Here is a 25,388-nt window from a genome sequence, read left to right on the forward strand (position 1 = left end):
TGGGCAGGGCCAAAGACATCTACCTTGATATTTAGCTGGGTAATTTATTATTATTGTTACTATTATTATTATTATTCTGCTAGATAGCTTAACATACACACAGCCATTGATGCCAAGGTCCCTGGAGGCTCCGTGAGTAGCAGCGCCCATTTACGGCTGCTTTGCCATCAACAATCCCTTTGGGACAGAGAGGATGTGGTCCTGGGATGCCCTGCTCTGGCTGTGAGGGGATTGCTGCATTGGCTTCCGTGGGGAGCTGCCCTGGGAGACGACTGGGAAACTGGTCCGCAATGCAGCAGCCAGACTATGGGCTGGGATCCCTCTCTTTGTTCCTGCCCTTTCTCTCCCACCTTTTCTTCCTTCCTTCCTCCATGTGGGTTTTTTTTGGGGGGGGGGGCGGCTAGTCCACCTCCTCGTCCAGCTTTGGAAAACTGTTTGCACATGTTTCCTCTGTTGTGCAATGAGGCTGAGCGATGTCACACAGAGTTAAAGTCCCTGGGACTCCTTTTTTTAAAGAAGGGAGATATTTTCTGAAGGAGGGGGGCGGAGGGCGAAGTGAGTTTGGGATCCTCTGATCTCCAGGAAGGAGAGCGTGGCAGACCTGGCCCCTCCCGGATCAGGCCCCCCAGGCATCCTCCCCTGCTGCAACCCTGGGACCCCCCCCCCCCCGTCTCCCCACTGCACCCTCTGGGGGGAGAGAGAGGAGACTCACCAGATCCCGGGAGGGGACAGCGAGGCAGCCCTTGCAGGAGAGACCCCAAAGCAAGGGAAGGACTGGGGAGGGAGGGGCCTTGGCTCTGGAGGACCTGCCCCCTCTTGCTTCCTGGCCTCTCTAGGAAGGCAGCTCACTTCCCTTTAACCCTTGCCAAGCCCAGTCCCTCCAGCTCAGCCCTCTCTCGCTTGGCAGAACCTCAGATTTCTATTATTTTTTATGGATTAAGGGGGCAGCTGCCACCCTGGCTAGGCCCATGCCCAGATATCCTTTTGGGGGTGAGGCTCTTGGCTGGACACTGAGCATCTCCCTCCCTTGGGCGGAAGCCAGAGGAAGAGCTTGCAGGGAAAAGGGCTTTGCAGGAGGCAAGGAAGCTCCTCCTAGAATTCAGGAGTGGAGAGATAGGATGGGATCCCAGGGTCATCTAGTCCAACCCCCAGCAATGCAGGAATCTCAGCTAAAGCATCCATGGCAGATGGCCGTCCGATCTCTGCTTAGAAACCTCCAAGGAAGGCGAGTCCACCACCTCCCAAGGGAGACCTTTCCCCTGCCCAATTGCTCTTAGATGTCCCTCAAGGCAGCGGGTCCTGAGTTCTAGCTCTGCTGAAACAATCACACTGGCTGCCAAGGAGGAACCAAGCGAAGTTCAAAAGAAATAAATCCTATTCTCATCATAAATGAGTAATACTTTCTTATGCATGCTTTTTATGCTAATATACAAAAGTATATTATATCCCTTTCCAGAAATGCTTAATTGCTAATTCGATGGACTGAAAATGGATTGTTGTTATTTTTATGTTTAGTGAAGCTTTTAATATTTGATGGACTATTGTATTTTAATATTTTGTTGGAAGTCGCCCAGAGTGGCTGGGGAAACCCAGCCAGATGGGCAGCGTAAAAATAAATTGTTGTTGTTGTTGTTGTTGTTGTTGTTGTTGAAATTGATCAGCTGAGTGTTCTCCTTTCGAAAGAGGCAGGGGGAATCTCCACTGTTGCTAATAGCATAACATTGAAAGGCTAGTGAAATATGGGGAGCCGTAGAGCATCTGCTTGGCATGCAGAATGTCCCAGGGTCAACCACTGACATCTCCTGCAAGGTCTGGATGAAATTCCTGCCTGAAACTAGGGAACTGCTGCCAGTCAGTGTAGACCAGGGGCCCTCAAACCATGTCCCACGGGCCAAATCCAGCCCCCCAGGGTCATGAATCTGGCCTGCATGGCCTTTTCAGAACCCGCCAAGTGTCTGAGGCTGAAAGCATCTTGCTGCCCGCTCAGTCAGTCCCCGTGAGGTAAACGCCACTGGCGTGATGGCGACTCTACCAATGAAAGGCCAGGGGTTTCGCCTGGGGACGGGGAAGTGTTGTATTTTGGCTTGAAGAGAGGAGTTGAGGTTCCTTACATATCCTTTAAAGGTGGGAGAAGGAAGTATAGTCCTATTTCTGTGAGTGGAGCAGAGGTCTTTCCACTCCTGTGATTTACATGCTCTGAAAGTTGGGATCTGTTTTGATATTTAAATTTTAAAAGGGTGGAGTGGAACTGGAGATTGACCATTTCGTTAGCGTGGGGAGCCACATTCTGATTGAAGGAGGCCAGGATAATCCCCCCAAGGCCTGGGGTGTCCCTCCTCCCCTGCAGTAGGACTTGGAATCCAGGAGAAAACTCTTGGAATAGCCTTGCCAGGGGCTCAGGGACGGACTCACCTGTCCCCATGTCCTTCTCTTTGCAGATGTGCTGCAAACTGTGTTGGAATGTGACATCAAGCTTTATTTACAGCGGTAAATAACAAAGAAACATGGCGTGAGCTGTCTTCCACAGCCGTCTCCTCCTCGGTCAGAGTAGAAGAGTACAAAGGCCAGAAGTGATTTACAGATTGACTTCCATTCTTACACAGACAGTACAGAAAATGTAAACATGGATATCATGTTACACTAGCTTTGGGAGAATGAAATACTGACAGTTTGGCCCCTAATTTGGTCCAAGACCAAAATCTGCAGCCTTCATGGTTCAGGAGTGCCAGGGACTCCGTGGTGGGGGCAGTGGGGGACCTCCGATGTTACGCCCTTTGGGAAAGTGGGGAGCAACAGAAACCAGCAGCCAACAGCATCCCTTCTCTGCTGGCCTTTGCCTGAAGGTTCCCCCATCTCAGAGCAAGTAGCTCTCCCTCATGGATTCAGTCCTTTCATCACTTCCATCTCCCCAAGAGGCTCCCAAGGCTACTCATCCTCTGCAGTTGAGAACAGACCTAACTGAAAAGAACGGCTTCCTCTTCTGGTGACACCAGAGAATTCTAGAAGACATTCACCCTTTCCATAGCATTATGGATGCACGATTCCCACAGGCAAGTTTCTTGGCAAGACAAGGGCCTTTGCTGGCCATAGAGTGTCCTCCTCAGCATCCCCAACGAAGGAGCTGGGTTGCAAGAGCTGCAGCTAATGGGGGGCTGTCCTCCCCCCTCCCATCTCACCTGACTGCTAGGTAGGAAAGCAAGACCCAGAGAGAGTTGCGGGAAACCCCGAAACCAGCTTGCTCTGTGCCGCATCCAAAGCTGCGACTAATAGAGAAGCAAGATCTGTTCGGGTGTTGATGCTGTGAGCCCCTCCGTCCTACACTCCGATTGTGTATGTGAGTAAATAAAACTAGATATCATAAAGACAACACAGTCTCCACTGACCTTCGTTCCAAGGAAACCGAAGATGGGGAAGCACCTGGGACCCCTGGAACCTCACCTCTCAGAGACTGGGGTAGTTTGCAAATACAAACACACACACAATAATTTGTGCCTGTGTTCCTAATAGATAACTAAGTGTGAAGAGCATGTCATGTGCTTTAGCAACAGCCCTCCTGGAAATAAGGAAATGCAACCTGCATTGCTGGTTGACTCAAAAAAGCAACAAGGGAACCTGCTCTGGTGTCCCATGAGGTCTGTGGGGCCCTTAAGTAAGAGGAGCCATTGCTTTGCTTTTCTTTTTTTAAAAAATAACTTAATTAAAGAAATTTTAACATAATCAAACATTCAAATTACATTTTACAATTTCAATTAACACCCCCCTCCCCGCCATGCGAATTCCCCCAACTTCCCTTCCTGGTTTATAACATCTCTGTTTCTTTTGCTTATAATTTTGTATTCTTTTTATATTAAAATGAAGGCTATAACATTTGTCTCTTCCTTCTCATTTTTACCTCATAATTGCATTTTCTGTTTGTATTTGTCCATTGTAAGTGTGTCACTCAAATCCTGCCAGTGAGTTCATTTCTATGCATTGTTTCTGTATATACATCTTAAAAGGTTCCCAATCTTTTTAAAAGTCATTATTGCCCTTATCTTTAAGTCTCTGAGTTAGCTTCGCCATTTCAGCGTATTCCATCAACTTTTCTTGCTAGTGTTCTTTCGCTGGTTTTTCATCGCTTTTCCATCTTTGAGCTAGTAAAATTCTGGCTGCTGTTGTCACATACATGAATGGAATATTCTTAATTTTTGGTAAATCCTGCCCTAAAATACCTAATAAAAACGCTTTTGGTCTTTTAACAAAGGTTATCTTAAAACATTTTTTTCATTTCATTATAGATCATCTCCCAATAGGTGGAGCCAGGTGGGCCCAGGTCCAGGGGGAGGGGGGTTGCCACGGTGACAAGGACCGGTAAAAGCCACCGACTTGCAGGCGGCCATTTTGGGTTAGCAGTGAGGCGAGTGGAGGAGAGAGCAGTTGGTGGCAGTTGATGGAGGACAAGGTGAGGCAATCAGTGGATTCTTATTTTCTCAGTTTCTTATTTCATTTATTACTTGTTTTTCTCTTCCTGAAGATGTGCCAGAGGCTTTCTTCATCCAGCAATGGTGAGTATTGGAGGAAACAAGAGTAGGGAGAGCATAGCTGTCAACGTTTCCCTTTTTTGAAGGGAAATTCCCTTATTCCAAATAGGATTCTCGCAAGGAAAGGGAAAAGTTGACAGCTATGAGGGAGATGATCCCAAAGACCTGCTCCCCGCTGCCAGGACTCTCAGTTGTGAGGAACTGACAGCATGACTTTTGCTGGAGCCAGAACAAGATCTCTTGCTCCAGGTGATGCAGAGCTGCCAGGCAGCTGCCCTGAGAGGCCTCCATGCCCTTCAGGTGTCCAAGCACCGGACAGCGGAGGCCGTTCTGGGGCTGCCGGAGAGGAGGACCCTGCTGGCTTACGTTCAGGTATCCTGTCTGAAAGGGGAATCATCTTAGGGACTTTCTGTGAAATTCTGCGTCAGGGATGCTGTTCCTAGAATGGAGGCATGTGCAACTGGTCAATCGCCATCTACTGGTCGATCCACAACTCTGGTCACTGCTCCCTGAGAAAAGCTCCACAACTCTGGGCAAAGACAATGGGTAGATCACTGGCAGGATTTTATTACTGGGAGTAGATCTCAGCATCTTGGAAGTTGGACGTCCCTGCTATAGTGCATAGGTATATACACACAAAACCAAACCTGATAAAATCAATAAAAATCCATTTAAAAAAAAAACTACTCAGAGACAATTCAGAGTGGGAGAACTCTGAAATTTACCTGTGGAAAGAATCTTGCGTGTTATCTTTGGACCTTGGCAAGCTTTCTTCCATAGTTGATGGTTCAGTACTTCACCATTATTTCCCCTTTGGGACCCCCTGGGGCAAAGATTTGGGGCAACCAACCATTTTACACAAACACACAAAAGGGGTCCTTCTCACTGCCGTTCCCTCAATGGCTCCCAATTTTACAAAAAGAAATTTGAATCAAGTTTCATGTGCAGAGCATAGCTTTGTCACCTCTTGGTTTAAACCTACTTTTTCTTTTCTTCTTTTTTAAAACTAATGTAGCCACTGTACATGTACAGGGTACATGATTCAGCAATCTATTATACCATTTGAAGTGTTGCATCACCTGACTAAATTACCATTTGAATAAAGCCATGATTGGCTTTTCTTACCAGGGACTCAAGGAAGGCGAAGGGGTAGATTTAAGAGACCAAATTCCCAAGGGCATAAAACCTTTTCAGTTAGTTTAAAATCTCCTTTCCCAGTTTGATGTCCTAAGACATTTCTGATATGTATGCTTTCCTGTTTCTTTTTGCTTAGGAAGCAGACTTATAGATCTGAAACTTTAAATAGATCAGAACTTCAACATTCAGACAACCCAACTCAACTTTCCCACCAAAAGCCAGTAATAAAAGTTTGGTCAAGGCACATTCCACCTAATTATGAATTTGTATGTGCTTTAAACTTTGGCTTGACTTTAGCCTATTTGAAGTCTGATTTGAATAACAGACAAAGTGATGAAAATCCCCAGATAATCACTCAAATGCTTGATATCGCCAGCTCTGCTCCAAAACATCACCGCTTTCACCTCCCACTTCTTAACACTCTATTCCAAACTCTGAAAACCAATCCTTCCATCTTTTTCTACCAAAGAGCAAAGCTTGGCTAAATTTCAGCCCATCACCCCACCCCACCCCACCCCACCATAACTTAAAATTCACTCCCCAATGCTTGCAGACACATCCCTTCTCCTTCGGTGATGCCCAGAATTGAACACATTGTGACGACTTTAAAGATGTGCCACCCCATGTCATTTCTGTAACACCTGCAATCATGTGTGTTGTGTTAGCAATTCACTCCTCCCGTTGCTGGATATGTGGCTAGTATGTCACATGTCTCTGTTTACTTTCTTTTTTTAAAATAAAATGAATATTTATTGAATTTTATAACAAATAAAAATACAGATCTCAATCATCATGTTATTTACCATTGTTTTCCCTCCCCTCCTCTGGACTTCCCTCAACTTCCCCTCTGCTGAGTTATTTAGCTTTATTTGTTGTATCCTGCTTTTCTTATATAAAAGCAATTTCCCAAATCATTTCTCTAAAGTATCTGTTACTGAAATAAAGTTGTGAAAGTTTATTCAAACCCTGCCAGTGAATCCAGTCCATTTTGTTGTTTCTGCAAATAGACTGTAAATGGTTCCCAGACTCTTTTGAAGTCCTTTTTGTCCTTCTCTCATAGTTTATCTGTTAGCTTAGCCAACTCTGCAGAGTTCATCAGTTTTTCTGGCCATTGTTCCTTTGATGGTATGTCTTCTGTCTTCCAATATTGTGCAATCAAGATTCTGGCCGCTGTTATAGCATACATAAATAATATCCATTTTTCTTTTGGCAGCACTTTCTTTGGGATACCTAATAAAAAGGGTGTTTAAGAAAGTTCATTTTCAACATGAACCTGTATAGTTTCCTAGGCTTGGAAAGTGTAAGAACGGAAGTCAGTCTTATCTCTTCTGCTCTGCTGTGCTTTTGCACTGTTCTGTGTCTCCCTGTCTGTTGCTGAAAAAGAGAGAGGACGCCATTATAATCCCTTTGGTGTTGTCTGCAAATGTGATGAACATCCCCTCAGTTCCTTCATCCATGTCATTTATCAAGACGTTGAACAACGGACCCAGGACAGAACCCTGCAGCACCCCTCTTGTCACTTTTCCCCAGGATGTGGAGGAACCATGAAGGAGTCCTCTTTCGGTTCAGTCAGTCAAATCCACCTAACAGTTACCTCATTCAGCCCACATTTTACCACCTTCCTCACATAAACATCACAGAGGACTTTGTCAAAAGCCTTACTGAAATCGAGATGCACTATTTCAACAGCAGTTCCCTGATCAACAAAGTTTGTAACTCCATCAAAAAAAGAAAAGAATAAAAATGGAGAGAATTCTCTGGCTTGATTTGTTTTTGAGAAAGCCATGCTTTCATCCTGTATGTTTATATTGTAAAATCTTCAGATGAACGCAAATAAATTTTAAAAATAATAAATGAGGATATTGACATGCGCAAAGGAAGGAGATTCATGTCTTTATCTAATTTGGAAACCACACGATCCAGTGCTGCCGACTTGAATAAAATATTGATGGGGGGCCAGGTAAGGCCCGCCTTGCACAATCAATCACATGATGCATGCATGCCATTTGAATGGCAATGCCTATAATGGCAACAACTTTTTTAAAAAGTAATATTTTGAGGCCATAGTTCACTTTCCCAGCAGCTCCCCTTGCCCTGGAGAACACTTCTAGCATTCCATCTCCTCTACCTGTGGCATTGTTCAGCAGTGGGGAAAGTGACCTCTTCACACCGGATGTCCATTTGGTATGGCCCTTTCCAGGTTTTTTCCTGCCCCTTGTGTTTGTCTTTCATTTCTTCTCCTATGTGTGTTGCCAATAGACGCCACAATTCTGTGGGTACTCTAAGTGGCGCAGAAAGCACCTAGAAGCTCCCTAGAGGTTGACGTGCCGATCAAACTTCAGTTTTGCGCTCTATTAATTCCAATTAGCAGTACTGGGGGTGGTTCAGATTCTGGGGCAGTGCTTTTGTCCAGCAGAGGGTGTCACAGGGCCAGCCTACTTTCCCTTTAAAGCAAACTTGGGTCTCCAGCTGGTTTTGGACTACGGCTCCCATCATCCCTAGCTAGCAGGACCAGTAGGGAGGGATGATGGGAACTGTAGTCCGGGAGCTGCTGGGGACCCAAGTTTGGGAAAGCCTCTTTTAAAGAAACTTTTGCGTTTTGCCCGGAAAGATGGGACCTGTCCACGTTTGTATTTTCTTGTATTTTGTTTTCCTCATGACCTTTGTGAGTTTATTTTTTTATTTTTAAAGAGAAGGATAAAAGGTTGTGTTTGGGGGAAAAAACACACCCAAAACTGGGGGGTGGCATCCTCAAATATTTTATTGGGGGATGGGTCAAAGACCCCCAGGCCTTTAAGGGTTGTAGCCTATTCCCTACACCCAAAGGCCTCAGGATGGTTACAACATAAAAACACCACATAAAAACACAAAACATCACATGTTAAAAGGGCATTAGATGTCTTTTTTTTAATTATTTATTAATGTTCTTATGTTACATCGGTAAACATGATCATGTTACATCACAAGGCTTATTTTACTATAATTTTCAACATGTATACAAAGTTTATATGCTAAAAGAAAAAAAACAAGGACAAAAAATTATTCCAAAATCATATATGTACCAACACTTTGGACTTCCTGTCTATCCCGTTCTATATTCCTTTTTCACAAATGAATGTATTCTTATTATTGTATATTTCTTTACATTTTTTCTAATACATTCCTATATCAATATGTACCCTTGGTCTTATTTCTCAACTCAGTCTCTTTCCAACGTCAATTGAATGCTAGCATAGATAGCGAAACTTTACTGTATTTTTGAATATCTATCTATCCCATTTTTAAATAATTTTTTGTTTTGAATTGCCTCTCAGGATATTTGTCAACTGCACCATTTCAGCAAATTCTTGTAGCTTGCTATGCCAGTCCGTTACTGTCGAGACTTCTTCTTCCTTCCACCCCTTTCCCACCTAAGTCCGAGCTATGGCCGTTGCATATAAAAATACCTCTCTAAAGGCATTCGGGATGTCCCTGCCAACAATACTTAACAGAAATCCCTATGCTCTTTTTAGAAAGGTTATTCCAAACACTTTTTTTGACTCATCATAAATTAAGGCTCATAATACTTTGATCTAAATACACGTCAATTAGCCAAAGCCTGGATTCTAAAACTGTATAATGGTTTTTCCCACCTTTGTATGGATTCTTTGATGGGAAGTAAGATTACGGCTGTTACTGAAGCTCTTTCAACATTCCACACACTGATAAGGTTTCTCCCCTGTGTGAATTCTTTGATGGGTAGTGAGATGGGAGCTCTGACTGAAGCTCTTTCCACATTCCACACACTGATAAGGTTTCTCCCCTGTATGAATCCTTTGATGGGTAGTGAGAGAGGAGGTATAAGTGAAGCTCTTTCCACATTCCACACACTGATAGGGTTTCAACCCTGTATGAATTTTTTGATGGGAAGTGAGAGAGAAGGTCTGACTGAAGCTCTTTCCACATTCCACACACTGATAGGGTTTCTCCCCTGTATGAATTCTTTGATGGGAAGTGAGATGGGAGCTCTGACGGAAGCTCTTTCCACATTCCACACACTGATAGGGTTTTGCCCCTGTATGAATTCTTTGATGGGAAGTGAGAGAGGAGCTATCAGTGAAGCTCTTTCCACATTCCACACACTGATAGGGTTTCTCCCCTGTATGAATTCTTTGATGGGAAGTGAGAGAGGAGCTCTGAATGAAGCTCTTTCCACATTGTACACACTGATAGGGCTTCTCCCCTGTATGAATTCTTTGATGGGAAGTGAGATTGCGGCTGTTTCTGAAGCTCTTTCCACATTCCACACACTGATAGGGTTTTGCCCCTATATGAATTCTTTGATGGGAAGTGAGAAAGGAGCTATCAGTGAAGCTCTTTCCACATTCCACACACTGATAGGGTTTTCCCACTGTATGAATTCTTTGATGGGAACTGAGATGGGAGCTCTGACTGAAGCTCTTTCCACATTCCACACACTGATAGGATTTGGTCACTGTATGAATTCTTTGATGGGAAGTGAGATGGTGGCTGTGACTGAAGCTCTTTCCACATTCCACACACTGATAAGGTTTCTCCCCTGTATGAATTCTTTTATGGGAAGTGAGAGCGGAGCTCTGATTGAAGCTCTTTCCACATTCCACACACTGATAGGGTTTCTCCCCTGTATGAATTCTTTGATGGGAAGTGAGATTGTGGCTGTGACTGAAGCTCTTTCCACATTTCATGCATTGATAAGGTTTCTCCCCTGTATGAATCCTTTGATGGGAGGTGAGAGAGGAGCTATCAGTGAAGCTCTTTCCACATTCCACACACTGATAGGGTTTCTCCCCTGTATGAATTCTTTGATGGGAAGTGAGATGGGAGCTCTGACTGAAGCTCTTTCCACATACCACACACTGATAGGGTTTCTCCCCTGTATGAATCCTTTGATGGGAGGTGAAGGAAGAGCTATCAGTGAAGCTCCTTCCACATTCCACACACTGATAAGGTTTCTCCCTTGTATGAATTCTTTGATGGGAAGTGAGACTGTGGCTGTGACCGAAGCTCTTTCCACATTCCACACAATGATAGGGTTTCTCCCCTGTATGAATTCTTTGATGGGAAGCAAGATTCTGGCTGTGACTGAAGCTTTTTCCACATTCCATGAAATGATAGAGTTTATTTCGAATAAGATTTTGTTGATGGTAAGTGTAATGGGAGCTCTCACTGCAGCTTTCTCCACACTCCAAATTTTTACGTGGCTTCTCCTCTCTGGGGATTTTTTCACGGTCACCTTTGTTCTCGATTTCCGATTCATCAGAATCTGCAATGGAGACAAAAAGGGATTAAAGCCTCCGGAATAAATGGAGAAGAACTGAAGGGTGTTGTGTCATATGACAAAGACACATGAGAGCAGAAGCAGGAAACAGGCTGGGAGGTGCTGGGAATGCACAATCATTTGGGTCTACTAAAGTCATTCAGGCCTAACTGCTAACTGTTGAGTCACTCTGACATGTGACTTGGTAGCCATTTTCTCTCTGTGTTCTCTGTAAGATTTCAGTCAGAGTCAGTCCGCCTCAGTTGTGAGCAGAGTCAGTATGTAATCTCAGTCAAACTGTTTGGAACCATGTTTTTTATAAGTTAATTTTAATTCAGTAAAGCTCTTATTCTTTCACATAAGAACTCTGCATTATTAATTTACACTGCGCGTCAAATTGGGTATGTGTTCATTACCTGTGTTGTTTGTCATTAACCAACATATTTATTATTGGATTCTGATGAATTGTTGAATGTTGCTTTCTTTGATACACAGTAGTGATCAAAATCCCCTTCATGGATCACTGCCTTGCCGTGGCGAAGGGACTTGAATAACTCAGAGAAGCTATGCAAAGAAATAGAGGAAAACAATAGAATGGGAAAAAGCAGAGATCTGTTCAAGAAAATTGGAGATATGAAAGGAACACTTTGTACACAGATTACCATAATAAAGGACAAAAGTGGTAAGGACCTAAGAGAAGCAGAAGACATCAAGAAGAGGTGGCAAGAATACACAGAGGAATTATACCAGAAAGATATGGATGTCTCATACACCCCGGGTAGTGTGGTTGCTGACCTTGAGCCAGATATCCTGGAGAGTGAAGTCAAATGGGCCTTAGAAAGCACTGCAAATAACAAGGCCAGTGGAAGTGATGATATTCCAGATGAACTATTTAAAATTTTAAAAGATGATACTGTTAAGGTGCTACACTCAATATGCCAGCAAGTTTGGAAAACTCAGCAGTGGCCAGAGGATTGGAGAAGATCAGTCTACATCCCAATCCCAAAGAAGGGCAGTGCCAAAGAATGCTCCAACTACCGCACAATTGCACTCAAATCACATAAGCAAGGTTATGCTTAAAATTCTATAAGGCAGGCTTAAGCAGTATGTGGACCGAGAACTCCCAGAAGTGCAAGCTGGATTTCGAAGGGGCAGAGGAACCAGAGACCAAATTGATTGCAAACATGCGTTGGATTATAGAGAAAGCTAGAGTTCTAGAAAGACATCTACTTCTGCCTCATTGACTATGCAAAAGCCTTTGACTGTGTTGACCACAGCAAACTATGGCAAGTTCTTAAAGAAATGGGAGTGCCTGATCATCTCATCTGTCTCCTGAGAAATCTCTATGTGGGACAAGAAGCTACAGTTAGAACTGGATATGGAACAACTGATTGGTTCAAAATTGGGAAAGGAGTACGGCAAGGCTGTATATTGTCTCCCTCCTTATTTAACTTATATGCAGAATTCATCATGCGAAAGGCTGGGCTGGATGAATCCCAAGCCAATATTAAGACTGCTGGAAGAAATATCAGATATGCAGATGACACAACCTTGAGGGCAGAAAGTGAGGAGGAATTAAAGAACCTTTTAATGAGGGTGAAAGAGGAGAGTGCAAAATATGGTCTGAAGCTCAACATCAAAAAAAGGAAGATCATGGCCACTGGGCCCATCACCTCCTGGCAAATAGAAGGGGAAGAAATGGAGGTAGTGAGAGATTTTATTTCCTTGGGCTCCATGATCACTGCAGATGGTGACAGCAGTCACGAAATTTAAAGACGCCTGCTTTTTGAGAGAAAAGCAATGACCAACTTAGATAGTATCTTTAAAAGCAGAGACATCACCTTGCCAACAAAGGTCCATATAGTTAAAGCTCTGGTTTTCCCAGTAGTGATGTATGGAAGTGAGAGCTGGAGCATAAAGAAGGCTTATCACCGAAGAATGGATGCTTTTGAATTATGTTGCTGGAGGAGACTCTTGAGAGTCCCATGGACTGCAAGAAGATCAAACCTATCCAATCTTAAGGAAATCAGCCCTGAGTGCTCACTGGAAGGACAGACCCTGAAGCTGAGCCTCCAATACTTTGGCCACCTCATGAGAAGAGAAGACTCCCTGGAAAAGACCACGATGTTGGGAAAGATGGAGGGCACAAGGAGAAGGGGATGACAGAGGACGAGATGGTTGGACAGTGTTCTCGAAGCTACGAGCATGAGTTTGAGCAAACTGCGGGAGACAGTGGAAGACAGAAGTGCCTGGCGTGCTCTGGTCCCTGGGATCACGAAAAGTCGGACACAACTAAGCGATTAAACAACAACAGTGGCCAAAACTGTGGAAGCCTTTTGGGAAAAAAGTGTATTTCAGAGGTTTGATGGCTCATAACCCCACTTCTTTTAGAGTAATATTATAAAGTTATTTATCAGTGGGAAGATAATTTAATCAAGAATGCAATCCAAGAAAGTTTGTTCAATTATTCTATCAAACATTATAGCCAAATAAGCAGAAAAAGGAAGCACAACATGCTTAGGTTGACTTTTGTCAGTGTGTTACGTGATTGCTAACAAGTTGGTTGGTTGGTTGCTAACAAGTTGGTTGGTTTAAAACGGCATTTCCGTGCGCTGCTCTGGTTCGCCAGAAGAGGATTGGTCATGCTGACCACATGACCTGGAAGCTGTACGCCGGCTCCCTTGGCCAATAAAGCGAGATGAGTGCCACAACCTAAGAGTCATTCGCCACTGGACTTAGCAGTCAGGGGTCCCTTTAACTTGAAACGCCCCCCAAATATATAAATGAAATGCTTGAGCCCAAACTGAAGCGTTCCGCAGGTGATCTTTTCCCAGATACTGAAGCATATTTATTTATTTATTTCAACAGGATTCAGCTCCATGACCTGTTGCTGCTGTGTGCAAACGGTGCTTTCAAGATGATCCCATTCCACTCCCAGAATGGTCTGGGAATAGCCCAAACTTTAATCCAATCGGAAATCTATGCAGCTGATGAAAGAAACTTGTTAATCAGAGGCAACCCAGCAATAAAGCCCAATCAACAGAGGCAATAATTCAGTCTTGGTTTGACATTCTTACAGCTGCAGAACTAAAAACTTGGTTCACTTCATGGGAAGGCATTGTAAGGCCGTAATGAAAGCTAAAGGTTACCACAGGTTTCACGTTTTTTCTTTATGATTGCTGTTCTAATAAATACTTCATAAAAGTCATTGCATTGCATTACATTGCATTACATTCTGACTCCCTCCCTCGGCAATCTTCACGGAGCTCTGGCCCAATGGTTGCCAGTGGCTTGAATTAATTAATTTTATAATGAATGATTTTAGAGTGTTGTTTATGCTGTACTTTTGTACTGTTTTATTGTTGTTAGCCGCCCAAGGCTTCTATCTCCTTTCTCCATGAGCCTGGGTAGCCCCTGAGTTGTTGGTTCTTCGGTGGTGGTGATGGGGAAGCGCTGCGCGGTGGGTCAGGCATGGAAGGCGAAGAAGGAAGGCCAAGAGCAGCCGCAAGGCTCGGGCAGCGTGATGCCTCCCTTCTCATCGGAGCAGCCCCAATTCGCATCGGAGCAGCCCCAGCCAGATGGGAGGTAGAAATAAAAATTATTATTATTATTATTATTATTATTATTATTATTATTATTATTATTACTACTACTACTACTACAGTGGTACCTCGATTTAAGAACTGTCCTGTTCCGGAAAAGATTAAGTTTGTAAACCGAGGTACCACTGTATTACTATTACTATCATCATCCTCATCCTCATCACTGCTACTACTACCTGAGATTCCATAAGCCTAGCTCTTCTCTGGGATGGGTTTTGTTTGGCCCAGTCACGGCATCCCCTCCATCTCCAATGTCAGTCGTCTCTTTGTTCAACCCAAGACTGACAGGAGCAAAAACAAAAACCTGAAGCTACTTAGCTTTCCTAACAATTCTGAAGCTGACATTTAAGATGGCCTCAGAAGTTCAGACCAGCCCAATCCTGGTAGAAAAAGGAATAATTTGAGGAAGATTGTTCAAAGAAAAAACTGTAATTTACTCTTTATTGTGGGGGTGTTAGGTTCCCAGGTGTTATAGGGGGTGCTGTTGAGCTCTGTGAAAATAGATGAGGTTGGTGACATTGAGGTATTTTTTGAATTTCCAGGCAGATAGGACGATCCCACAGGGAGCCTTACCAAGAGAGGCCACGATTCCACGATTCTCCTCCATGACGTCCTTATGCAGAGCTCTCTGGTCAGGATCCAGCAACGCCCACTCCTCGTCCGTGAAACGAACAGCAACATCTTCAAAGCACACTGGACCCTAAAAGAAAAAGGGAAATGTCCTCCTCTGAGACAGCAGAAATATGATCTGCTACACAATGCTCTTTTGTTTCCTTCCTGTTAATTGCGGTTTTGTTTCAATAGGATTGCTTTGCTGCACATTTTAATTATGGGTGCTTATTTTATTCTGCGTTTTAATTATGGGTATTTGTCTTTGTGGGCGGCTTCCAACAAAACACTAAAATACAATAATCTATTAAACATTAAAAGCTTCCCTATACAGGGCTGCCTTTAGATGTCTTCTAAAAGTTTGGTAGTTATTTTTCTCTTTGGCATCTGGTGGGAGGTCGTTCCACAGGGCGGGTGCCACTACCGACAAGGCCCTCTGCCTGGTTCCCTGTAACTTGGCTTCTTGCAGCGAGGGAACCGCCAGAAGGCCCTTGGCGCGGGACCTCAGTGTCTGGGCAGAACGATGGAGGTGAAGACGCTCCTTCAGGTATAGAGGACCGAGGCCGTTTAGGGCTTTAAAGGTCAGCATCAACACTTTGAATTGTGCTCGGAAACGTACTGGGAGCCAGTGTAGGTCTTTCAAGACCGGTGTTATATCGTCTCGACGGTCACTCCCAGTCACCAGTCTAGCTGCCGCATTTTGGATTAGTTGTAGTTTCCGGGTCACCTTCTAAGATAGCCCCACATAGAGCGCATTGCAGTAGTCCAAGTGAGAGATAACCAGATCATGCACCACTCTGGTGAGACAGTCTGCGGGCAGGTAGGGTTTCAGCCTGCATAACAGATGGAGCTGATAAACAGCTGCCCTGGACACACAATTGACTTGTGCCTCCATGGACAGCTGCGAGTCCAGAATGTCTCCCAGGCTGCGCACCTGGTCCTTCAGGGGCACAGTTACCCCATTCAGGACCAGGGAGTCCCCCACACCTGCCCACCTCCTGTCCCCCAAAAACAGTACTTCTGTCTTGTCAGGATTCAATCTCAATCTGTTAGCCGCCATCCATCCTCCAACAGCCTCCAGACACTCACACAGGACTTTCACCTCCTTCACTGGTTTGAAAGAGAGGTACAGCTGGGTATCATCCGCATACTTATGAGCACCCAGCCCAAACCCCCTGATGATCTCTCCCAGCAGCTGCATGTAGCTGTTGAAAAGCATGGGGGAGAGGACAGAACCCTGAGGGACCCCACAAGTGAGAGCCCAGGGGTCTGAACACTGATCCCCCCCACCACCACTTTCTGAATACGGCCCAGGAGGAAGGAGCGGAACCACTGTATGACAGTGCCCCCAGCTCCCAGCCCCTCAAGACGGTCCAGAAGGATGTTATGGTTGTTCAGCAACCACTCGCTCAATCACCTTGCCCAAGAATGGAAGATTTGAGACTGGGCAATAGTTAGCCATATGGTTTTTAAATAAGCTGTTTGATAAGCGCCTCTTTCAGAGGGTCTGGGAAGGCTCCCTCACAGAGAGAAGCATTCACCACCTCGCAAAGCCCATCGCCCAACCCTTCCCGGCTAGCTTTTATAAGCCAGGATGGGCAAGGATCAAGGAGACAGGTGGTTGGTTTCACTCGTCCAAGCAGCCTGTACACATTCTCGGAGGTAACAGATTGGAATTGATCCCACGCAACTTGACTAGACAGGACACTAGCACTCTCCCGCCCCGGCCCTGCTCCACGGTGGAGTCTACCTCTTCCTGGATCTGAGCGACTTTGTCTGCAAAAAACTTTGCAAAATCATTGCAGGAGATCATGTGGCCCATACTGGGCCCCGTTGTAGCAGGTGGTTCCGCTAAATTGCAAACCACCTGAAAAAGTTTCCTGCTGCTGTTTTCCGCAGATGCAGAAAGTCTTCTTCGCCGTTGCTACCGCCACTTGGTAGGCTCGACATTGAACCCTAACCCGTGTCCGGTCAGCTTCAGAATGAGTTATCCGCCACCAGCGCTCTAGCCATCTCAGCGATTGTTTCATTGCCCTCAGATCCATGGAAAACCACGGGGCTGAGTGGGCTCCATGCAATCGAAGAGGGCCCATCTGCTTCAGCCAATCAAGTCTCTGTTACACATGCCAGGTCAAGTCCTCCATCCATGATCAAGTCATGGATGGCAGTGGTTTTATGAATCATTGACCTGGCATTGAACAGCAGCACCTTCAGGTCATGTGGGTATCCCTTGCTGATTCTAGTATCCGTCCAGTCAGGACCAGACCCAGAGGCAGGGATAGTCCTTAAACAACGACTAAACCTGCCTCCTCTGTAATGACATGGTCTGGTCTTGATGTACCTCCTCCTCCTCCTACCCGTGATCACTGAGATCGGTTGTCCCAGTGCATCCCCCCCCCCCCCCGTTGGAACATGCCCCAGCTATGTTGTGGGCTGGGACCCACTACCTGGCAGCCCTGACCCCTCCCCTTAAGAACAAAATAAAACCCTTATAAAAAAAAATCTAATTCCCGAACCCAACCAAACATCCATGCCACCCCCCACAAAAAAAGTAATCAAAAGGGAAAAAAGAAAATTTTAAAAACATTTTTAAAAGAACATTGCGTCCTCCTGGCCAGCAGCAGCAGCAGGAGCAACCATCCTTATGAGGCCTGTCAGGCCCTGCCCTGGGCCAGGTGGTGAGTGGCAGAAGCAGGGCCCTCAGGCACTCACGCAGGGGAGTTGTTTCAACAGGATTGCTTTGCTGCACATTTTATTTATAGATGCTTATTTTATTCTAAGTTTTAATTATGGGTATTCGTCTTTGTGCATATAGGTGGTACTACACCTTCTGTTTTCCAAGTCATTCTGCCTACACAAGCATTCCAGTTTGCCTGATGGAAGGGTCCACTTTCTCCTCTCCTCCTGAGCTGTTCTGGGGAGTTCCCTCCCAATGCCCCAAAGCCAAATTCCAGGGCTTCATGGGGGCATGGAGAGGGGGAGGAATGGGGGGCAAGTCCCATTTTGCAGCCAATGGGGCTGGTTAGGTGAATCCAGGCCACTATTTGTTTTGATTTGTTCACTGCTTAGAAACCGATTTTAGCATTCAGTGATCAATCTAGAAATAAAATAAGCCTGTTTTGGATGGCCATCTGTCTTGGATGATCTAGCAGAGATTCCTGCATTGCAGGGGGTCTCCTGGCTCTGAGAGACAAGCAGGGAGGGGGGCTTCTGGCAAAAGGAGAGGGAGCCACCGGTGGCTCCTCCTTCTCCTGACTCACCTCTGCCTCTCGACCTTCCTCTCCCACTCGCCTCCTTCCTCTTCTGCCTCTGATTCTGCACTGCATTCTGCCACAGTGTCTCCCAGCTCACTAACCGCTGTAACCCCTTCAGCTTCTGACACCTCCTCTTCCCAGCCCTCTCCCTCTTCTCCCTCTGACCGCCAGTCCTTCTTCTACCTCTACTTCTTGGGCTCTCAGCCATCTTCCCTTCCAGGTTCCCCAGCTGCTTCCTCCCACCATTCCTCTGTGCCCAACCAGTCCATGACACTGCTCCATCCCTCGGCCTCTGTCCCCACAAGGCAGCTTCCCCTGACCTGATCTGGTTCCACAGCCGCTGCTTCCCTTCTGTCCCCATGAAAAGATGGATCAGGAAGTCTTGCCGGCATCATTCTGTCACCTGCAAGAGAAAAAAGGTGATCAGGATGCCAGGAGTGCCTGCTTCTCTCACAGGTGAAACAGGGCATCTCTTCCTACAGATGGGCCTTTGAGAAAGCCTTACCTGCTGAGAGTATTTGGACGTTTGTGCCCATTTCATATGTTAGTTGTGCAGAAATACATCTCCCCTCCTCTGGACCCTTGTTCCCAACTGTCTCCTCACAAAACAAGATGAAAAGAACCCTCAGATGAGTTGGAAAACCAACAGAATGAGGCCAAACAGGGCAAACGCCACCTTCCTCCTTACCCAGCGGCCTCTCTCTGGTGTCCAACGGAGGCCTCTCTGCCTCACAGGAATCCAGGTCCATTTCTGCAAAGAGATCCTTTCCCTGAAAAAGAAACAAGGATTCAAAACAGAGAATGGTGAGAAATATTAGACAGAGAATGGCAAAGACTTGAAGGGTGTGAGATCTCATTCCATAGATGATTCCAAGAAAACAGATGGGACATCAGCAGACCATTATGGGATGTTCTCTGTTCTGTTTGGAGCCCCTTGGGAGTATCCAGAGGAAAGTCTCTCTCACCTGCTTTCTCTCCTCTGCCTGACTCAGGAGGAAACCTTCGGCCAGGGCCACCGCCTGGGAACTGGTCTCCGCTCCGCATTCCCTCACCCAGCTCTCCATCTCCGGGGGAAGGACAGCCAGGAACTGCTCCAAGATCACCAGGTCCAGCATCTCTGCTTTCGTGTGCCTTTCTGGCTTCAGCCACTGATGGTCAAGGTGGCAGAGTCGGCTGCAAACCTCTCGGGGTCCTTTGGCCTCCTGGCAGCAGAACTGCCTCAACTGCTGGCTCTGCACCTCTGAGCATAGAGTGCCCTCCTCACCCAGGATCTTCTGCACTGGGTTTTCCCAGAATCCCCCACTGCTCCCAGTTTGGCTGGCATGGCCTCTTCCTGCTTCGGGGCCAGCTGAATCTTGCTCATCCATCTGTGCTCTCAGGAAGCCTTTGAGAGATCGGAAGGAACCCTTTGGTCTTTTGACAAGTTTTGCCCGTCTTAATGAGAAGCTCTAGCAAATCCTACAAAGCAAATACATTGTTCTGTTACAGAATTTGTAGGACAGGGGGGGAAATGGTTCCCTGAGCAAGCATGGATGAGTCTTGCTGGGAACCAGGGCTGGACTGCACCGCATCCGAAACCATGAGCTATCTTTTTGAAAAGAAAGAGGAGGAAGAGGAGAAGAAATAAATCTCTCACCTTCTAGCAATGCAAAATGTGGAGGCAACTGAAGGGATTTCTGGGAGATTAATCAACCTGGTTTCTGCTGCCTTCCAGTCAATGCATGAAGTCAGAACCGACTGACAAGCAAATCGTTTGTATCTTGTGAAAAACGGATGTTTGGCTCTAGTGGGGGTTCTCACCCGGGGGTCCTCAGGAGTTGCTCCCCACCCCCACCCCCACTCCCCTGCTTCTGTCTCCTTTTCTTGCACTTGGACTCTCTGCCGCTCTCCAGACAGACTCCTGAGGTGGGGTCCCTTTTTATTTGCTCTGAGGGCCAGGTATGTATCTGATCAACCCCCTGAGGGCCAAGTGAGCAGGCCAAAGACATCTACCTTGATATTTAGCTGGGTAATTTATTATTATTGTTACTATTATTATTATTATTCTGCTAGATAGCTTAACATACACACAGCCATTGATGCCAAGGTCCCTGGAGGCTCAGTGAGTAGCAGCGCCCATTTCAGGCTGCTTTCCCAGCAACAATCCCTTTGGGACAGAGAGGATGTGGTCCTGGGATGCCATGCTCTGGGTGCGAGGGGATTGCTGAATTGGCCTCCGTGGGGAGCTGCCCTGGGAGACGACTGGGAAACTGGTCCGCAATGCAGCAGCCAGACTATGGGCTGGGATCCCTCTCTTTGTTCCTGCCCTTTCTCTCCCACCTTTTCTTCCTTCCTTCCTCCATGTGGGTTTTTTTTTTGGGGGGGGGGGCGGCTAGTCCACCTCCTCGTCCAGCTTTGGAAAACTGTTTGCACATGTTTCCTCTGTTGTGCAATGAGGCTGAGCGATGTCACACAGAGTTAAAGTCCCAGGGACTCCTTTTTTTAAAGAAGGGAGATTTTTTCAGAAAGGAGGGGCGGAGGGCCAAACGAGTTTGGGATCCTCTGATCTCCAGGAAGGAGAGCGTGGCAGACCTGGCCCCTCCCGGATCAGGCCCCCCAGGCATCCTCCCCTGCTGCAGCCCTGGGATCCCCCCCCCCCCGTCTCCCCACTGCACCCTCTGGGGGGAGAGAGAGGAGACTCACCAGATCCCAGGAGGGGGCAGCGAGGCAGCCCTTGCAGGAGAGACCCCAAAGCAAGGAAAGGACTGGGGAGGGAGGGGCCTTGGCTCTGGAGGACCTGGCCCCCTCTTGCTTCCTGGCCTCTCTAGGAAGGCAGCTCACTTCCCTTTAACCCTTGCCAAGCCGAGTCCCTCCAGCTCAGCCCTCTCTCGCTTGGCAGAACCTCAGATTCTTATTATTTTTTATGGATTTAGGGGGCATCTGCCCCCCTGGCTACGCCAATGCCCAGATATCCTTTTGGGGGTGAGGCTCTTGGCTGGACTCTGAGCATCTCCCTCCCTTGGGCGGAAGCCAGAGGAAGAGCTTGCAGGGAAAAGGGCTTTGCAGGAGGCAAGGAAGCTCCTCCTAGAATTCATGGGTGGAGAGATAGGAGGGGTTCCTAGGTCATCTAGTCCAACCCCCAGCAATGCAGGAATCTCAGCTAAAGCATCCATGGCAGATGGCCGTCCAATCTCTGCTTTGAAACCTCCAAGGAAGGAGAGTCCACCACCTCCCAAGGGAGACCTTTCCCCTGCCCAACTGCTCTTAGATGTCCCTCAAGGCAGCGGGTCCTGAGTTCTAGCCCTGCTGAAACAATCGCACTGGCTACCAAGGAGGAACCAAGCGAGGTTCAAAAGAAATAAATCCTATTCTCATCATAAATGAGTAATACTTTCTTAAGTATGCTTTTTATACTAATATACAAAAGTATGCTATTTCCCTTTCCAGAAATGCTCAATTGCTAATTCAAAGGACTGAAAATGGATGGTTGTTGTTATTATGTTTAGGGAAGCTTTTAATATTTGATATACCACTGTATTTTAATATTTTGTTGGAAGCCGCCCAGAGTGGCTGGGGCAACCCAGCCAGATGGGCGGGGTATAAATATTATTATTATTATCATTTATTGTATTGATCAGGTGAGTGTTCTCCTTTCGAAATAGCGTTTTCGAAATAGCTAATAGCGTAAGGTTGCTAATAGCGTTTCGTTAGCGTGGGGAGCCACATTCTGGTAGAAAGAGGCCAGGATTTGCCCCCAAGGCCTGGGATGTCCCTCCTCCCCTGTAGTAGGACTTGGAATCCAGGAGAAAACTCTTGGAATAGCCTTGCCAGGGGCTCAGGGACGGACTCACCTGTCCCCATGTCCTTCTCTTTGCAGATGTGCTGCAAACTGTGTTGGAATGTGAAATCAAACTTTATTTACAGTGGAAAATAACAAAGAAACATGGTGTGAGCTGTCTTCCACAGCCATCTCCTCCTTGGTCAGAGTAAAAGAGAAGAAAGGATGGAAGTGATTTACAGACTGACTTCCATTCTTACACAGACAGTACAGAAGGTGTAAACATGGATATCATAGTACACTAGCAATGGAAGAATGAAATACTGACAGTTTGGCCCCCAATTTGGTCCAAGACCAAAATCTGCAACCCTCATGGTCCAGGAGTGGCAGGGACTCCGTGGTGGGGGCAGTGGGGGCCGCTTTGGCCCAGACTGGCCCCTGACTCCGAGATGCTCTTTCCTCCCGCAGGACCTCCGATGTTACGCCCTTTGGGAAAGTGGGGAGCAACAGAAACCAGCAGCCAACAGCATCCCTTCTCTGCTGGCCTTTGCCCGAAGGTCCCCCCATCTCAGAGCAAGTAGCTCTCCCTCGTGGATTCAGTCCTTTCATCACTTCCATCTCCCCAAGAGACTCCCAAGGCTACTCATCCTCTGCAGTTGAGAACAGACCTAACTGAAAAGAACGGCTTCCTCTTCTGGTGACACCAGAGAATTCTAGAATACACTAACCCTTTCCATAGCATTATGGATGCAGGATTCCCACAGACAAGTTTCTTGGCAAGACAAGGGCCTTTCCTGGCCATAGAGTGTCCTCCTCAGCATCCCCAACGAAGGAGCTGGGTTGCAAGAGCTGCAGCTAATGGGGGGGCTGTCCTCCCCCCTCCCATCTCACCTGGCTGCTAGGTAGGAAAGCAAGACCCAGAGAGAGTTGTGGGAAACCCCGAAACCAGCTTGCTCTGTGCCGGATCCAAAGCTGCGACTAATAGAGAAGCAAGATCTGTTCGGGTGTTGATGCTGTGAGCTCCTCCGTCCTACACTCAGGTTGTGTATGTGAGTAAATAAAGCTAGATATCATAAAGACGCCACAGTCTCCACTGACCTTCGTTCCAAGGAAACCGAAGATGGGAAAGCGCCTGGGACCCCTGGAATCTCACCGCTCAGAGACTGGGGTAGTTTGCAAATACAAACACACACACAATAATTTGTGCCTGTGTTCCTAATAGATAACTAAGTGTGAAGAGCATGTCATGTGCTTTAGCAACAGCCCTCCTGGAAATAAGGAAATGCAACCCCCATTGCTGGTTGACTCAAAAAAGCAACAAAGGAATCTGCTCTGGTGTCCCATGAGGTCTGTGGGGCCCTTAAGTAAGAGGAGCCATTGCTTTCTTTGCTTTTTAAAAAAAATATATAACTTAATTAAAGAAATTTTAACATAATCAAACATTCAAATTTCATTTTACAATTTCAATTAACACCCCCCCGCCATGCGAATTCCCCCAACTTCCCTTCCTGGTTTGTAACATCTCTGTTTCTTTTGCTTATAAATTTGTATTCCTTATAAATTAAAATGAAGGTTATAACATTTGTCTCTTCCTTCTCATTTTTACCTCATAATTGCATTTTCTGTTTGTTTTTTTCCATTGTAAGTGTATCACTCAAATCCTGCCAGTGAGTTCATTTCTCTGCATTGTTTCTGTATATACATCTTAAAAGGTTCCCAATCCTTTTTAAAGTCATTATTGCCCTTATCTTTAAGTCTTTCAGTTAGCTTCGCCATTTCAGCCTATTGCATCAACTTTTCTTGCCAGTGTTCTTTCGCTGGTTTTTGATTGCCTTTCCATTTTGAGCTAGTAAAATTCCGGCCGCTGTTGTCACATACATGAATAGATTTTCCTTATCTTTTGGTAAATCCTTCCCTAAAGTACCTAATAAAAATGCTTCTGATCTTTTAACAAAGGTTATCTTAAAACATTTTTTTCATTTCATTATAGATCATCTCCCAATAGGTGGAGCCAGGTGGGCCCAGGTCCAGGTGGGGGGGGTTGCCATGGTGACAAGGACCAGTAAAAGCCATAGACTTGCAGGCGGCCATTTTGGGTTAGCAGTGAGGCGAGTAGAGGAGAGAGCAGTTGGTGGCAGTTGACGGAGGACAAGGCAAGGCACTCAGTGGATTCTTATTTTCTCAGTTTCTTATTTCATTTATTACTTGTTTTTCTCTTCTTGAAGATGTGCCACAGGCTTTCGTCATCCAGCAATGGTGAGTATTGGAGGAAACAAGAGTAGGGAGAGAATAGCTGTCAACGTTTCCCTTTTTTGAAGAGAAATTCCCTTATTCTGAATAGGATTCCTCGCAACAAAAGGAAAAAGTTGACAGCTATGAGGGAGAGGATCCCAAAGACCTCCTCCCCGCTGCCGGGACTCTCAGTTGTGAGGAACTGACAGCCTGACTTTTGCTGGAGCCAGAGCAAGATCTATTGCTCCAGGTGATGCAGAGCTGCCAGGCAGCTGCCTTTTAAAACAGTAATATTTTGAGCCCGTAGTTCAGTTTCCCAGCAGCTCCCCTTGCCCCAGAGACACTTTTAGCATTCCATCTCCTCTACCTGTGGCATTGTTCAGCAGTGGGGAAAGTGACCTCTTCACCCCGGATCTCCATTTGGTATGGCCCTTTCCAGGTTTTTGCCTGTTCATTGTGTTGGTCTTTCATTTGTTCTCCTCTGTGTGTTGCCAGTAGAAGCCACAATTCTGTGGGTACTCTAGGTGGTGCAGAAAGCACCTAGAAGCTCCCTAGAGGTTGACGTGCCGATCAAACTTCAGTTTTGGGCTCTTTAAATTCCAATTAGCAGTACTGGGGGTGGTTCAGATTCTGGGGCAGTGCTTTTGTCCAGCAGAGGGTGTCACAGGGCCAGCCTGCTTTCCCTTTAAAGCAAACTTGGGTCTCCAGCTGGTTTTGGACTACGGCTCCCATCATCCCTAGCTAGCAGGACCAATAGGGAGGGGTGATGGGAGCTGTAGTCCGGGAGCTGCTGGGGACCCAAGTTTGGGAAAGCCTCTTTTAAAGAAACTTTTGCGTTTTGCCCGGAAAGATGGGACCTGTCCACGTTTGTATTTTCTTGTATTTTGTTTTCTTCGTGACCTTTGTGCATTTATTTTTTTATTTTTTAAGAGGGCAAATTGAAAGAGAAATTGTATGGCAAGTTGCAGAAGAATAAAAGGTTGCATCTGGAAAAAAACC

The 25,388-nt window shown here is 46.2% G+C and overlaps 4 protein-coding genes and 1 long non-coding RNA gene across 13 annotated transcripts in view; 2 read left to right on the forward strand and 3 right to left on the reverse strand.

Annotated features, from left to right (window-relative positions):
- Positions 1–928, reverse strand: part of LOC308475075 (uncharacterized protein) — a 166,728-nt gene extending 165,800 nt beyond the window's left edge. The window contains exon 1 of the mRNA XM_081001895.1: positions 713–928. The gene's annotated coding sequence lies outside the window, so the exon portion shown is untranslated. The remainder of the gene's footprint in view (positions 1–712) is intronic.
- Positions 1–25,388, reverse strand: part of LOC308475315 (uncharacterized protein) — a 141,652-nt gene that overhangs the window by 114,068 nt on the left and 2,196 nt on the right. The gene's annotated exons all lie outside the window — the stretch shown is intronic.
- The window catches only part of LOC308475334 (uncharacterized protein), a gene marked incomplete at its 5' end in the record, with an annotated part of 115,598 nt that overhangs the window by 37,447 nt on the left and 52,763 nt on the right, over positions 1–25,388 (forward strand). For 6 of the 8 annotated variants that reach the window (XR_013985113.1, XR_013985114.1, XR_013985115.1 and 3 more), the window contains one exon: positions 22,626–25,386. Coding sequence is in view for 2 of the 8 variants with exons in the window: in XM_081002435.1 (XP_080858561.1) it covers positions 22,626–22,817 (192 nt within the window). Of the gene's footprint in view, positions 1–22,625; positions 25,387–25,388 lie in introns of those variants that run through there. The other 2 variants (XR_013985111.1, XR_013985112.1) reach the window with 1 other exon arrangement.
- On the forward strand, positions 3,232–6,189 carry LOC308475415. The gene is made up of 2 exons (XR_013985168.1): positions 3,232–3,334; positions 4,278–6,189. It is a non-coding gene; the product is annotated as an uncharacterized lncRNA (long non-coding RNA).
- Positions 8,401–25,388, reverse strand: part of LOC308475111 (uncharacterized protein) — an 81,128-nt gene continuing 64,140 nt past the window's right edge. For both annotated transcript variants that reach the window (XM_081002026.1, XM_081002029.1), the window contains one exon: positions 8,401–10,941. In XM_081002026.1, the coding sequence (XP_080858152.1) occupies positions 9,344–10,941 (1,598 nt within the window). In that variant the 3' untranslated portion in view covers positions 8,401–9,343. The remainder of the gene's footprint in view (positions 10,942–25,388) is intronic.

Source organism: Podarcis pityusensis (genome assembly GCF_964106645.2).
Source record: "Podarcis pityusensis genome assembly, chromosome: 4".
Taxonomy (NCBI): domain Eukaryota; kingdom Metazoa; phylum Chordata; class Lepidosauria; order Squamata; family Lacertidae; genus Podarcis; species Podarcis pityusensis.